Genomic DNA, 15244 nt, shown 5'->3' on the forward strand with positions numbered 1-15244 from the left:
TCTTTGAATACCCATTAAATGAAGGGTAGAGGTCAGCTAGTAATCTTAGTTATAAATAATTGTTACAGCACAAATCTCAGCTTGTGGCTGTAGTTTAGTGGTAAGAATTCTACGTTGTGGCCGTAGAGACCTGGGCTCGAATCCCAGCAGCCACAAACCGTTCGTTTTTTCAGCTAATTTAAATCCTTTAAAACAAATCGTTCGTTTTTCTTGCATCTCTCTCGATCGACTTCCAACCAAAAAGATATACGATAGGAAAAGTCACTTGATTGGGTATGAGGACTTTCATTTGGTAATCTTGATTCAATTAATGTATTACTTAAATTGGTATTTAATAACAAAATATGAGAGTGATTGATACGACTAAATAGGATCAAAACTCTCATCTTCCAAAATTATATACAGTAAACTGCAGTTCGCCAATTCCTGTTCCAGACTTTGTCTTGGAGAATCAAAGATCTTGTTTATATAATAACAAAATATGAAAGTGAATGATATGACTTAAATATGATCAAAACTCCGGCTTCCAAAATTATATACAGTAAGCTGCAGTTCCTGTTCCAGACTTTTTCTTGGAGAATCAAAGATCTTGTTTATATAATAACAAAATATGAGAGTGAATGACATGACTAAATAGGATCAAAATTCTCAGCTTCCAAAATTACATACAGTATACTGCAGTTCCTGTTCCAGACTTTTTCCTAGAGAATCAAAGATCTTGTTTATATGATAACAAAATATGAGAGTGAATGATATGACTAAATAGGATCAAAACTCTCAGCTTCCAAAATTATATACAGTATACTGCAGTTCCTGTTCCAGACTTTTTCTTGGAGAATCAAAGATCTTGTTTATATAACTGATGGCTTTGCTCTATACATTTGCTTCCCAGATAGAATTCAGTCAGTATCTCTCTATCATATTCAGCAAGTCTTGTTTCTCTTTTTCGAAAAGTAGGGGTATCTTTCATGATAGATTTTGCCTGCTGGAGCTACCGAGTCAAGTAGCCTACTTGGTATTTTTTGCTGTTGAACGAAGCCCACCAAGGTGAGGGTAGGCCAGGAGATAAGGATAAAACTTGAAGGCAGATTTCACACAAAGTCTAGTGAGTCTGAACTACTTTCATTTTTTACTCTGGAAATAGAGAACACAAGCCTGTGCTACTTTTACTTTCCCTAGGAAGTGCTGTGAAATGTGAATGCAAGATGTTAAAAAAAAAAAAAAAGTGAATGCAAGATGTTTTTGGTCTGTGACATTATAATCTGTGGTCTCATTGAAGAGTAATGTGGTTTCCCCAGCCTGAAGTGAGGGGACCAGGGAGGAGTGTTTGTTTCTTCATTTACACACACGATATAGCAATTCAGCTCGCTTTTGAAATCTTTTACTTCTTATGTTTTTGCTTGGTTAGAGTCAATGCCAGGCTCTGAGCAGACTTGGTGAGCTGAAAAACAATCGAGTCCTGGACCACTGGATGCAGAGCAAAAATTTCTTTTGGATTACTCTACTCAAAACTCAAAAGAGTACACCATCAAATTGATACTCTTTTTGTTAGAATTATCCCAGAAAGGAAACAGTTTTAAGCAAGATATAGAATTTTCTTGCTGCAGTCCATGGATTAGGAGTCAGGACTCTAGTTAGGAGGCCTTCTTTTGAAATGTTAAATGTGTGTCCTTTATCTTGTATGAAGCTTCCAAAATACAAGATCATTACATGGTAGCCCCATGATCTTTTTTGTGTTCATTTTTATATGTGGCGAGATTTCCAGACAAAGAAGTTACCCTTTAGTCGCTTATAATATATATATATATATATATATATAGCCAACTATGTGTGGAATTAAAGAACTTGCTGTATTGACATCGTACGTGTTGAAGATATCGTCATCAAGAAGAACAAATGTGTTTCAAGTCCTACCATTCAGTGTAAAATAAGAAGTTGAAATGGCTTGAATTTTGTATTTGTGGCCTCTCATTATTTTCTTTCAAGACTCAACACTCGTTCGAGAATAAAATTCCCATCCACGAAAAGAAACTTTTGGTTATTGGGGAGGAATGGTGCACATACATGAAGGATGAAAGGCATCGATCTGTTGCAATATTTATAAGATCCAACAGCTGATTCCATTTCTTTATTATGATCGAGTGCAAAGCATTGTTATGTATGTCAGCTACAAGCAACATGCATGTACCCACATGACATGAGTGGTCACGGCTCATGAAACTGTGAAATGCTTGATTATTTGCAGGGCTCGATCTTTGCATCAGATAATCTTTTCCAAAAAATATCTGCAACAATGGAGTTAGAACTTAGAACAGTGTATGTATGGATGGATGCCAGTGTGTGGATTATCTTATCCATCCCCGTGATGAAGTCGTTATTCATTAGTTCCAGCTGTTCAACGGGATCTGATATAGTGTCTGGTTTTTTGGTCCATTTCTTTATACTTTAGATGGCCTTTGTCTTCTTAGTTGATGCTTCACTTGCTTTTCTTTTTCTTTTTTAAGTTTTTTTTCTAAGATTCTAACTAAAAGATGTTAAATCACATTATTGAGATGGAATGGGCGATTAGTCATGTCACAGATAGAGAAATAGAGATTGATGGCTAGGTTAACAGGACAGGTTTTCTATTATTCATGAATTAACCCAAAAAAAAACATTACAGAAACGTAACATAGATGTGAACTTCACAGTAGAGGGGTTCACTTTAGATCCTCTCCTGATCATGGCTCTATGCAACTGTTAACAATCTTCTGTATATTTCAACTAGTTTCACCCCTTTTAAATTCACCATTTCTGATCTCCTCCAACTTCTCCCATCCCAAACGGCAAACACTTTTCGTTTAGAAAATAAAAGATAGTTTATTCATTGATTAGAATGTAACAAAATTACAAGAAATAATATATATGACTTCATTCATAATTTTCAACTAATAATAACAGTACCAATTACCAAATATATCAGGTATCTGTGTGTGTGAGAGAGAGAGGAGATTGTACTCACTTTCACCTGCTAGTTTTCTGTGGTAGAACCAGCAATTTTTTTTAAGAGGGGCTGACTTTTCAACCGTATGACATATTTATGTAAATTAAAAAGAAATTAAAATTCATAAAAACATAATTATATATAAAATTATCTTAGTAGTTGCTACATATACATAGAAATAAAATAATAAAAATGTAACTTAGTATATATTTCAGATTTTTGACCATAATGTTTTATGGAATAATATTTATTCATTATTATTTTTGTAATAAAATATTTAGAATTTATTTTCGTAAAAACTATTAAGTGATATTTAGAATGTTATCTTTCATTCTAGTATATAAGCTAGTTTATCAAGAGTCATATAAAATTTAAATATTTTCATGTTACATTAAGCATATAATGTTATAATTGAGACTTTAAATAAATTTATTCTTTTTCAATGAAGTCTAAAGAATAAAACTTCTCAACTATTTTTAATATAGATCATTAATTTTAAATGATTTTTTATTATATTTTCATATTAAGAAGTTTAATATTGTTTAACAAAAACCTTTGGGACCCATATTAATAAGTTTATTATTTATCTTAAACTTAGTTTTAATTTAATTTTAGTGAGGACAAATCCCTAAATATAGATAATATGTAGAAATTAAACAAAATTTTAGGACTACAGGAAAAAAAAAAATGGAGAGAATCATTTCTAAGCATATTAAAATTCTGAAGATTATAAATTTTTTTGATAGCCATTTTTTATATTTATAAAAGTAAAAATAAAAACTACGGAATATTTTAAATTTTCAGGGACCATGGCGCCAAGCCCAACCAAACCCACCCCCCCCCCCCCCCCCCCCCCCCACAACAAAGGTCCTAGGTCCGCCACTGCTAGTTTTATTGAGTTGTATCAGGAATGTGGAGAGACTGCAAAGGTGCTGTATGCACTACAAAGAGAGAGAAGTTGGGGGCTTGCGTGTGTGGTATCCTAAGCTTTTTTTAAGGCACCTTTTGAAAAGGAAGTTCTCACCTGTCCTTTATGAAGAGAAAACGTATCCATCGTTCTGTTGTCTACTGTATTCCATATCTGTCTTTCAGAAAAGAGACCTTTTTGTTTAGGCTGCTAAAACTGGAACTGTATTTTATTCGTTAGTGGCATTTTGTTGGGGAAGATCCTATCTTCTCCTTCGTTTTCTTTTCATAAATTATAATATCTGTAAACCCACTTCATCAACAATGAAGCTTGGACTGATATATATATATATATATATGTTGTAGTAATTGCCACTGATCATCAGCGCCATTATTAGGCAACTGTGGCCAGGTCTAACTAATTTGAGCATAAAAAAAGGTTGTTGGGACTATAGCAAAAGATGCTCTTTGATGTCCTTATTTAAACAAACTAGCTGCACGCATTGGGCAATTACCACCCACTGCAGATTTTGGGAAAGGGTCACTAGAGGTTTATTTTCAAAGCTGCATGTATGTTTTTAGCAGATACTCTAAATGGATAATTTTATCCAATAAATTATCCTTATCACCTTTTGATTTGTTATTTTCAAAAAGAAATTCCCATGAATCCAGTGACAGTCCTTAAAGCAAGAACGTTCAAACTCGAGTGATCATGAATCCAACCCGTGAGAGCATCATAGGCTGTGGAAAAAGATTGAGCTATACTGCTATAGTTTGATACATGATATCAAGTTCACTGGATAAACTACATCGAGTACAAAACCACAGTGGGAGGCAGAGAAGAAATATACAGGGCTGAACATTGAACAAGACTGCATGTGATTTTTCTCTTTTCTCTTTTTGGAAGTGGGGGTCAGGGAGAGTCAAAACTATTTTGAAAGGCTTTAAACGTTCCTTCTTTCAAGGGACAGTCCCAAAGACAAAATCATGTGGGCGGTACAAATTGTTCAACATAGCGTCTCCTCTTCCTGGCTTACTCCATCATATTCAAACATACACACCAACTTAGTAAAAAAGAACAATTATTTCCTACTCATTTGGGAACCTCCCCTTCTTAGGGCATTCATTCATATATCTTCATTAAGATTATGGTCAAACTTCCCTTTAACCCCACTCCCCACCACTTTGTTTGACTCCCTTTTGACTCAAAGACCTTGATCGGAAATTTCCTTTGCTTTGCTTACTGGGGCAGTACAAGTTGTTAATAAAGAAAAGGAAGAGTGAAATGGCTAAAAGTAGCTAATTAGTGCATGACAGGAACAAAAGCAAGTACTGAAATTGGACAAGAAACGACACCAGTCACTACATATCTATATCAAGGTTGTAAAAAGTAGAAGAATCCACAAAGTGAAAGATTTACTGGTTGTTGCCTTGTTGGTCTGTGAAAGGAAGGGAGGACTGTGGATTTACCCAACTAGTGATCCAATGCATTATGCAGTGGCTCCAAATGCTTTGGTTATCAATGGATTAGTGGATTGCTGAATTAGTGTTGTGTTGTGTACTTCAGATTATCAATAAACAAGGGATATATGGGCACTATTATGGGGAAGGCAAGGAGATTAAAAACTCAGATTGTGAATTTACAAGCCGGTTTTAATGGATCTTCTTCATTTAACTTGAAATCTAGATGCCATATATATGATCTTAGATACTAAATGCACTTCAGAGGTGTTTTTGGGGCTTATCTATCTTCTACTAGGTTCCCTTCCCAAACACTTACGTGCTAGAAGAGATTTATTTCTTCTCCAGCCAACTTCATCATGATATTACAAATACATTAAACATAAGTGACTAAGAAATCAAATGGTGTGTATGAAACATAAACGCTCTGTAAGTGTTCATTAATAAATTACGAGATGTCGTCCTCTTTATTTGTTTGATATAGTTCGTTCAGACATAAATATTCTGAAGAATTTTCACTTTCTAGAGAAAAAAAGACCCTCTCCCTCTAATATCCGTGGATTATTCCTTGTTCTAATGGAATATTTCAGTCACAAAAACCAAGATGATTGGTCAAGCTAGGAGGGACCAGCAAATACAATATTGGAGTTTCCACAGCCCTACTTCTGTTTTCCACTAACCACAACATGGGGCATTAAAAGGTCTGTGTCCAAACACACACTTAAAAAACTGCTTTTAAAGTAAAGGCCTTTATTCAGTGCTAATCCACCCTTAAGTAACTTTGTGTCCGATCACAAATGACAGCCATCGATCCACTTTACTTTCCCTGATGATGATTGTAAAAGCACAATAAGCAAATCGTTCGGTCCAAAAAAAACGTTAGAAACACCAAGTCAACGGTACTGTGGGGCCTACATTGCACGTGCACCTATGTACAATTACAAAACCTATGCCTATAATCAGGGTGGTGCCCAAAATTATATAATTTGCTTGAGTGGGGCCCTCCGACCATGAAATAGACTGGGGACCCACATTCCACTCCGGTGTTAATCAGGCATACTATATAACGTTGCTTTCTAGCAAAGAGCATTACCGTATGTCCTTCATGTCATCGGGATAGAATTATAAGTGGACGGCTGATATCTCACCTGGTATTTACGGCCCACCAAAAAATATGGTACAAACTACAGACTCATCTCGTATTTACACAGAGAGAGAGAGAGAGAGAGAGAGAGAGAGAACGCCTTTTGCTTTTTAAAGTTTACTGCTTTATTTATTTATTGTTTCTCCAGAGCAGTTTGCTGCTTTTGAGTGTTTATTGGATGAACTGTGTCAGGTGAATGTGGAGACCGTGAGTGTTTTTAGAATCGATAAAGCAAACCCAACCTAGATATTGCTAGAGACTAAAGTTTTACAGCTTGAATATATGGAGATACAATTGGCAAAACCAAGATCCCACGAGTAGCCATTTCAATGTTTCATCATCAATCTCACAACTTCGATACCTCGAGATTCTCACTTAGATATCAAAAACCCAAAAATAAGAAAAATAAAAAAGAAAGAGGAACTTGTACTATAACATAATGGCCAACCTCAGGGAATGTTGGATAATCAGAGCCCACAGTAGAAGCTTAGAATACCAAAGCAATCCCAACACGTGATTTAGACCGTCTCTCTAGCTGACAGCAGAACCGCCTGACCCACAAAGTAATTCTCTTCCAAATTCTCCCACTATAACTAATACATTCCACCGTGTTCAGTGTGGTTAATACTTTATTCCCTCTGCATTTTAAATTCAGACAATGGTGAATGGAAGTCTCAAGCACCTTTTTCTTTTCAAATTAAAAATGGTGGATGTTTGAAGGCATTTTCTTTTTGAAATCATCTTTTGCATTTATCTGGATTTGGGTAACGTGGCTCTTAGCTTTTATATGTTCTTTTCAACTTTTGCTGAACCAGTGGCACGCACGTTAGTTTCTCTGTAGTCTTTTTACTACCAAACTTCACTGGTTTTGGTCTGAGAGAAGTTGTGACTCAGTGGATTGCTGGTATGAAAAAGAGCATGGAATTGTACTGGTTCACTTCTGATGTGAGTATTACATGCAACAAAAACAAAACCAGTTGAAGATTGGTCTTGTTTAATTGTTCTAACCGCTCCTACCAGCTCCTTACTTCATAAAAAAGGAAAAAAGAGAGCTGATTTTGGCATCTGGGCTTCTAGTCTTTTGAACTTTCCATTCAATGGAAAGGAGAGAGGATGCTGCTTTGTGTTTTGTGGCTCTCTTATGCTTATGGACTTCAGCAACTGGCTTGCTTTCTCCCAAAGGTGTCAACTATGAAGGTAAATGAGGCTCTTTCTCATGTTTTAAACCACAGAGGTATAAGACTGAATGGTCCTTTATATTACTTATAAATCTTGTAGTTCAAGCTTTGATGGGCATTAGAGACTCTCTGGAGGATCCTCACAATGTTCTTGATAATTGGGATGAGACAGCTGTGGATCCATGTAGTTGGGCTATGGTCACTTGCTCTTCTGATGGTTTGGTCATTGGCCTGTAAGTACAAAAATATATCAAATCAATCAAGTAGTTTGGAACTTGGAACTTGGAATAGGCCGTGTACAAACTAAGAAAATGGATATTCTCTCAGAAAAAAAATCCTCAAAATATATTGTCTTTTAGTTACTTGAATTGGTTTTGCTGCAGAGGAATTCCAAGCCAGAGCTTGTCCGGTACTCTGTCAGCAGCCATCGCCAACTTGACAAATCTCCAGATTGTGTAAGTAGACCCAAGTACTAAGGAACTGTTGATATATTCTGCACACAATGTCTTATTCGAGGAGTTTTTCTTGCAGGCTCCTGCAGAACAACAATATATCAGGAAGAATTCCCACTGAGCTTGGGAGACTTCAAAAGCTTCAAACACTCGATTTTTCTAATAACTTCTTCACTGGTCAAGTTCCCAATACTTTATACCACATGAAAAGCCTTCAATACCTGTAAGTTAAATCGAAAAATCTTGTTCTTAAACGGTTAAACATGAATCCAACTTAGGAGTCTTGGGATTAATTTGAACAAAAATTTAACTGTCACATGTATATGTCTGATAGTGGGATTTCAATTTTGATCAGGCGGCTAAACAATAACAGTCTCTCTGGAGCAATTCCTTCAACTTTGGCTAACGCGACCCAACTTTCTTTTCTGTAATTCTCTTCAAACCTTTTCCTTTCGCAATCATCTTTACTTCTGTCGTTCAATTTACGTGATTATACATGAGAACATGGTTTATGCGGTTTGCTTGATGTTGTAGGGATCTGTCTTATAACAATTTGAGTGGTCCTGTACCCAAGTTTCACGTTAAGTCATTCAGGTAAGTCCCCCCTAAAATGTTCCTTCTCTCTCTTCAAAACTTTTTACTTAGTTTTTTTTGGTTTAATTATTTGTTCATCTTTTGACTGACAGTGTTGCTGGAAACCCTTTGATATGTGCCGCCAGAAATGAGAAGGAGTGTTCTGGAATGATATCGCTGCTGCATTCTTTTACCTTGAATAATTCACAAAGTAACAAGCTTCTCACTTTTTTGTAGATTTGTTCAATTTATTGAAAACTACTTGAACACATGTTTGATGTTTTTCTGTTCTTTATCTTTTATTTCATCTTTGCCTTTGTTTCTACCTCTTTCTTCGTCACTAGTTATTACCTTCTTGACTTTTGTTTTGAGTTCATGATCGAGTTACACCCTTTAGATTTATATATTTGCCATCCCCTGCTTTAAGATGAAAATTCTTTCCGATGAAGTTTTGAAAACGTACAATTCCCATGTGCAAGTACTGACCTGTTTTTTTCTCTATTGTTTAGAGACTCAACCTCCTGGAACAACTAAGGGTCAGAAAATTGCATTGGCCTTCGGTTCAAGCCTAGGCTGTGTCTGCCTTTTACTTCTTGGATTTGGCTTCCTTTTTTGGTGGAGGCAACGGCACAACCAGCAAATATTCTTTGATGTTTATGGTTAGTAAAATAATGTGTTTTTTTTTTTCTTTTTTTTGTTTCTCAAATATATAAAGCACTAACAGATGGCATCAAATTGGTTTGTACTCGTTACTAAACCCTTTCAATTTCAGAACAACATCATGAACAACTTTGCCTTGGAAACTTGAGGAGATTTCAGTTTAGAGAACTACAGATTGCTACAAACAACTTCAGCAGCAAGACTCTGATTGGCAAGGGTGGTTTTGGTAATGTTTATAAAGGGTATCTTGAAGATGGTATGGTAGTAGCTGTGAAAAGGCTCAAAGATGGAAATGCCATTGGGGGTGAGGTCCAATTTCAAACTGAAGTTGAGATGATCAGTCTAGCAGTGCACCGGAATCTCCTTCGGCTCTATGGATTTTGTATGACAGCCACGGAGAGGCTTTTGGTTTATCCATACATGTCGAACGGGAGTGTTGCTTTGCGTCTCAAAGGTAGGGCAGCCTTCAACATTAGAATCATCCTATACCTCTGTCCATTGTGTAAGGGACAATTACAAGGAGAACAAGATGTTAGTGTGTAATCAAGTTGAAAATTTTACACTAATAGATCAGGTTTTGTTTCCATCTCTGCATCCTCTATCTCCAACATGAACATAACATCCATTACTATTTTCTTTCTTTTCCATTGCAGCAAAACCAGCCCTGGATTGGGGTACAAGGAAAAGAATTGCCTTGGGAGCTGCAAGGGGTTTGCTATACTTGCATGAGCAGTGTGATCCCAAGATAATTCATAGGGACGTGAAAGCTGCAAATATATTGCTTGATGACTACTGTGAGGCTGTGGTAGGAGATTTTGGACTGGCAAAGCTGTTGGATCACAGCGATTCGCACGTGACAACAGCCGTCAGAGGCACCGTGGGTCATATAGCTCCTGAGTATCTCTCCACAGGCCAGTCCTCTGAGAAAACAGATGTTTTTGGGTTTGGGATTCTTCTGCTGGAATTAATATCTGGCCAAAGAGCTCTAGAGTTTGGGAAAGCTGCAAACCAGAAAGGAGCCATGCTTGACTGGGTAAGAAAATCACTTGAGTTTTCCTTCATTCAATCTTAACATTATAAGGTTGGCTTGAAACTCCATCTGGCTTGATAGGCATATCTGATTTATGACACAAATTGTAGGTGAAGAAAATTCATCAGGAAAAGAAGCTTGACATGCTAGTTGACAAGGACTTGAAAAGCAACTATGATCGAATAGAGCTTGAAGAAATGGCTCAAGTAGCTTTGTTATGTACTCAAAACCTTCCGAGTCACAGACCAAAGATGTCTGAAGTGGTCCGAATGCTCGAAGGAGATGGGCTTGCAGAAAAATGGGAAGCTTCACAGAGAGTTGAATCAACAAGATGCAGAGCCAATGAATTCTCCTCTTCAGAGCGATACTCGGATCTTACTGATGACTCTTCCCTGCTTGCTCAAGCAATGGAGCTCTCTGGACCCAGGTGACATAAAAGTATGAAAGGAGAAATCAATAGAACAATCCATTGCTAAGAATCTGTGTGTAAAAACAAACAATCCCTGTCGAAATGTGTCGGTTGTATATTACAATCATTGAAGCCTTTTAAGAGTTTTGTTCATTTCTGACTGTACAAAATGTGAGCTGAGAGAACTGACGTGTTACATGTCCTTTGATTTAAGCCGAGTGAAGAAATTTTTTCGAGCAAATGCTATGCTGAGGGTCTTGAACTTGTAAAACTCCAATATTCAACTGTTAAAGTTTGCTTTCTCAGATGACTTAAAAGCTACGTTACTTTGTAAGAATACCCTCTCAAATGATATGGATGGTATCCATTCAATATCAAACATGGAATATTTAGACCGGATTGCTCAGTCTAATATTGAGTTGCTGAAATTTTATATTTGTAGTCGTGATTGTGCAAGTGCCGTGCAGTTTTTTTGAAAAAAGTAAATTAATACAAAATCTATATGAAAAAAAACTACTTTTTTTAATCGTGAACTCAATTTTTTTTAAAGCGATTATGCGGCGTTTGCATATTTCACAACTATATAACATTACTCTTTATTTATTTATTTTAAAAAAATATTATATAAAATTTTGTTACTAGGAGGATTTTCAAGCATCTACATGCCAAGTTTGAATTTCAAAGACAGAGCTATTATTGTTCTCATTGATACCCTTGTTCCCTTTGTCGCCTTCACACAAACAAAACAATCATTGGTACTAGCATCAACACCACCTCCTTAACCACGATATCTCATGCTAAATGTATGATCAAGTCATTGCAACTACCATTACCATCATTTTTGTTTAATAGTCATTTTCACTTATTAATTATACTCTTCCGAGCAATTAAAAAAAAAAAAAATCTTTTATTGGCACCAGGCGTCCGAAAACAAAGTATCAAAACATATCTTAATAGGATTGATTGCATCACTTTTAAATTCTCTCACTTTAAAAATTCTCATTATCTTTTAAACTAAACACAAGGTAAGATCAAATTGTGAAGAAATGAAACTCGCATTTTCATGGCCATATTCAGGAAATTCATGGACATGTCTTCTCTCCTCGTGTAGCCTACCACGTGAATTTTCCGTCTGGCTGCTTAATCTTGACTCTAAATTGCAGGTCTTCTGTAGTTCTAATTACCGTGGTTAAACAAGTTATAGGGTATCAAACTTAGCTATCAAGGGTAATTTAACCTGAACATGGAAATACTCTATCAGGGTGCGATGCTGATATTTCCTTGATCTGGTACAAAGAGTTAGGAGGCATGGAGTAACTTTTGGGGTGCCTAATGGTCATAGAAAAAGGATATATAGGAAATATAATAGTTCCAAGTACAATTTGCATTTGGAGCTGTAAGATTCAACTCTCTTCAACAGCAACATTTATGCACTATTATTTCACATTAAGGTTTTAAATAATGCAGTAGGAATCAAACTCTGGCAAAAGGTATGAAACAGCAGGTAAATGAGAAAATGAAAGAAACTTTACATGACATGCAAAATGTTTAGCATTGGATGAATACAATTTCTGCTCGAGCAGAAGCCCGGCGAAACCTCACCAACTCAATCAACATATTCAATCTTCCGTCCATAACAGATGGACAAGGCATGATACTCATTACCTCGAGCACTGGAGAACTTTCAAGCAAAAACTTGATAAATTCCATTTCATGTGGTACCCCTGACATCTCTGTCATCTTCACAACTTTAAGTCTGTCAAATAAGCAAGGTGAAGGGCATTCTTTATCCCAAAAATCCAAATCAGTTGCTTCCATGGCAGTTAGTGTGTTTGAGGAACCCTAATGGAAATTAAAGGATATAAAACATCATGGACATACTCTTAACTACAAATAAAAAATACAAAACAAAAGCTAAAAGATGCACCAAATAAAGCTTCAATGTGTTCACAATAGCTTACCGAGATTTGAAGTTCCACCAAATTAGGAGAGTTCGTAATCAAGTGGAGAACAACAAGTATCTCTTTCATATCTTCAAAACTTACTTGATATAATTCGATAATCTTCAAATGGCTATATGTAACTGGATATCTTCCTCGATCATCACCTATACTTAAGTACTTGAGACAGGAAAAAAAAAGTGAGATAGTTTTGTATACAAAATCAGTCTCCCTGATGACAGAGACCTCAAAACAAAATGAGGAGAGATCCACTGAACAATCAAAAGCATGACATAGTATTACCTTTGTGAAGTAGATACGTCCAATGAGCCTTTCAAGATAAGGTACACTGCCAAGCAGCTTGATAAAATTGCAACTTGAACTTTGCTGCATGTGTTCGGCAATGTCCTCGGTCATATACATAGCAACAGACATTACAATAAGAAGAGGTGTATTTTGAAGACATATGTCTTTGAATTCACCTTCAAGGCACAGGTACTTGAGATTTGGAGCATAAATATTTAGAGTTAAACTATCCGAGTAAGAGAGTGATAGACTCTCAAGAAGAGGGCAACTCGAAATAAGACTTTCAATTGCATCAGAGGCAACAAAAACTTGGTAAAGATTAAGGTTCTTCAAACACAAAAATCCTTTAAAAGTAGGAGGCGGGTCCAGTTCACAACGAAACAGCTCCAGACGAATTAATTTTTTACATTTGAAAAGACATGAAGGTGCCCTGATCCACTCACTTTCTCCTAATTCAATGACCAATTCCTTGATATCTTTCCTTGAAAGGAAAAGTATCCATTGATCTATCTCTGGGCAACTTTGCAAGTATGAAGTACAAAGCTGGAACTTGTGAATTGGTCCTTGGTGAAGAAATAGAGCCCGAGTAATAAAGTTTATAAGCTTATCCTCAAAAAGAGCTCGGTCATTGGATAAAGTAACACAGTCTTCATCAAATACAAGATGAGTGAGTGTAGCCCATCTGTACCTCCACTTACTAGATAACAAACTTGTTCTTACTGCATCTCTTAATGGTAACCGTGTGAGAATGCTCTCTATAATGCTTTGAGGCAGATCGCTTATCAAATCCTGATTTGAAGAATCACCCATCCGTGTGTTCGGCTAAAAGGGCTACAGAGCAATGCAACACAACCTATAAGAGATTGAAAACTCAATCAGACATAAAATTCCAGATTCATATCGTCATCATCGTCCACACTTAACAAAAAAGTAAGAAATTGGAGGAAATCCCAGGTCTTTCTCCTATTGTTATAATTCTTTATGGATAAAGAATCGGAATATAACCATTCGAATCCCAGCTGAGGTGAGTTTTAACAACGTTGTGCGAGAAAAATCAGCAAGAGGACACAATACAAACTCCAATATGGTCTCCCACCCCTTCCCTCCCTTCCCCCACACACTTTCATCTCAGCAACCAAACAGAGGGTTGTGTTAAAACATTTTCCAGTTCCATCCAAACGTGGCGATCAATTTCTTTCAGCCAGAAATAAACCCAATAGAGCTAGAATCAGATCGCATACAAAATGCAGAAAAAAAAAAAAAAAAATCCAACATTCAGAGGGGTACACAAAAAATTGCAATCATGAAAAAAACTGAATTAAATCAACAGTGAAAAAAATAGATACCCAGAGAAAAGAATACGAAAGCGAGCGTTCCTAATCTTCCGTTTCTTCTACTTCGGTCAAGTTTGTTCACGAAAGCAAGGGGAGTTCGTATTTTGCACCAAACGGTGGAAGGATAGTGATGAACTGTGTAAGAAAGGAAAGAAATTAAAGAAAATGATGGAAGTTCATTTTTCACCCGTCAAGTTCGATTATTTCCACTTCGGCTCTTGATTTTTCTTTTTGTATCATTTGTTTTCCTTCTTATTTTAGCGATCACTCTTAACAAATTTATTTGCAAGAGGCTTAAAATACACAATTCATGCTGTTGGCATGACAATTTAATTTGTAAGAAAATTTTAAAATTTTAAAATCTTAAATTAAATGGTGTAAAGAATGCGTTCTCCACATTAAGTTAAATTACTCATCTATATACAAAGAGAGAGAGAAAGAGATAATTACATTTTTTTTAATTTCGTTTGGTTACACAGTTCAAATGAGATGAGATATTTTAAATAATAATAAATAAAATATTATTATAATATAATTTTTTAATATTAATTTTATATTTTAATTTTAAAAAATTAAATTATTTATTACATATTATATGAAAATTAGAAAAAGTAGTGATAATTAGATAAATGAGATGAGATTGTTTGGTTTTTTATTTTTGGTAATATATTGTGATGACTTTGCAAAGTACTAATTTCGGCACTTGATACCAAATTTTGGGAAATAAAGTTATAATACTCTCCCTCCCTACATGACCAAATTAGTGCTTGATAATTTTTGAAAAATTCTACTTCTTCTTATATCTCACACCACACATAATTTTTTACGCTCGACGATGGACATTAGAAGTAGAGAAGTGCACTTTTCA

The 15244-nt window shown here is 35.8% G+C and overlaps 2 protein-coding genes and 1 non-coding gene across 4 annotated transcripts; 2 read left to right on the forward strand and 1 right to left on the reverse strand.

The window, feature by feature from the left end:
- The first annotated feature begins 83 nt into the window (after window positions 1-83).
- On the forward strand, window positions 84-155 carry TRNAH-GUG. Its single transcript has one exon. It is a non-coding gene; the product is annotated as a tRNA-His (tRNA).
- A 6910-nt stretch (window positions 156-7065) lies between these two features.
- Window positions 7066-11130, forward strand: LOC122310847 (protein NSP-INTERACTING KINASE 1-like). The gene is made up of 11 exons (XM_043125046.1): window positions 7066-7691; window positions 7773-7905; window positions 8056-8127; window positions 8204-8347; window positions 8480-8551; window positions 8659-8718; window positions 8811-8908; window positions 9207-9356; window positions 9470-9811; window positions 10011-10390; window positions 10498-11130. Exons 1-11 carry the CDS (start codon window positions 7592-7594, stop codon window positions 10816-10818), a joined length of 1872 nt encoding a protein of 623 aa, XP_042980980.1. The 5' UTR covers window positions 7066-7591; the 3' UTR covers window positions 10819-11130.
- A 1078-nt stretch (window positions 11131-12208) lies between these two features.
- On the reverse strand, window positions 12209-14637 carry LOC122310848 (F-box/FBD/LRR-repeat protein At1g13570). Of its 2 annotated transcripts, XM_043125048.1 has the most exons (5): window positions 14389-14637; window positions 14048-14264; window positions 13040-13895; window positions 12758-12916; window positions 12209-12638 (listed from the first exon to the last, which is right to left on the reverse strand). In XM_043125048.1, the coding sequence occupies exons 3-5, from the start codon at window positions 13850-13852 to the stop codon at window positions 12345-12347; spliced, it is 1266 nt and encodes a 421-aa protein (XP_042980982.1). In that variant the 5' UTR covers window positions 13853-13895; window positions 14048-14264; window positions 14389-14637; the 3' UTR covers window positions 12209-12344. The 2 variants fall into 2 exon arrangements, with proteins under 2 accessions (XP_042980982.1, XP_042980981.1); XM_043125047.1 differs by lacking the exon at window positions 14048-14264 and having other exon boundaries at window positions 14389-14636.
- Between the last annotated feature and the right edge of the window lie 607 nt (window positions 14638-15244).

Source organism: Carya illinoinensis, chromosome 5, assembly GCF_018687715.1.
Source record: "Carya illinoinensis cultivar Pawnee chromosome 5, C.illinoinensisPawnee_v1, whole genome shotgun sequence".
Classification (NCBI taxonomy): domain Eukaryota; kingdom Viridiplantae; phylum Streptophyta; class Magnoliopsida; order Fagales; family Juglandaceae; genus Carya; species Carya illinoinensis.

Excerpts from the sequence above, each read along its gene's own strand:
- LOC122310847 (XM_043125046.1), top strand. The coding sequence starts at position 7,592 with ATGGAAAGGAGAGAGGATGCTGCTTTGTGTTTTGTGGCTCTCTTATGC. Across the intron at positions 8,909-9,206 it reads TACCTTGAATAATTCACAAA|AGACTCAACCTCCTGGAACA; the intron begins GTAACAAGCTTC and ends TCTATTGTTTAG. Across the intron at positions 10,391-10,497 it reads AAGGAGCCATGCTTGACTGG|GTGAAGAAAATTCATCAGGA; the intron begins GTAAGAAAATCA and ends CACAAATTGTAG.
- LOC122310848 (XM_043125048.1), bottom strand. The coding sequence starts at position 13,852 with ATGGGTGATTCTTCAAATCAGGATTTGATAAGCGATCTGCCTCAAAGC. Across the intron at positions 12,917-13,039 it reads GACGTATCTACTTCACAAAG|TACTTAAGTATAGGTGATGA; the intron begins GTAATACTATGT and ends TCCTGTCTCAAG. Across the intron at positions 12,639-12,757 it reads TGGTGGAACTTCAAATCTCG|GGTTCCTCAAACACACTAAC; the intron begins GTAAGCTATTGT and ends AATTTCCATTAG.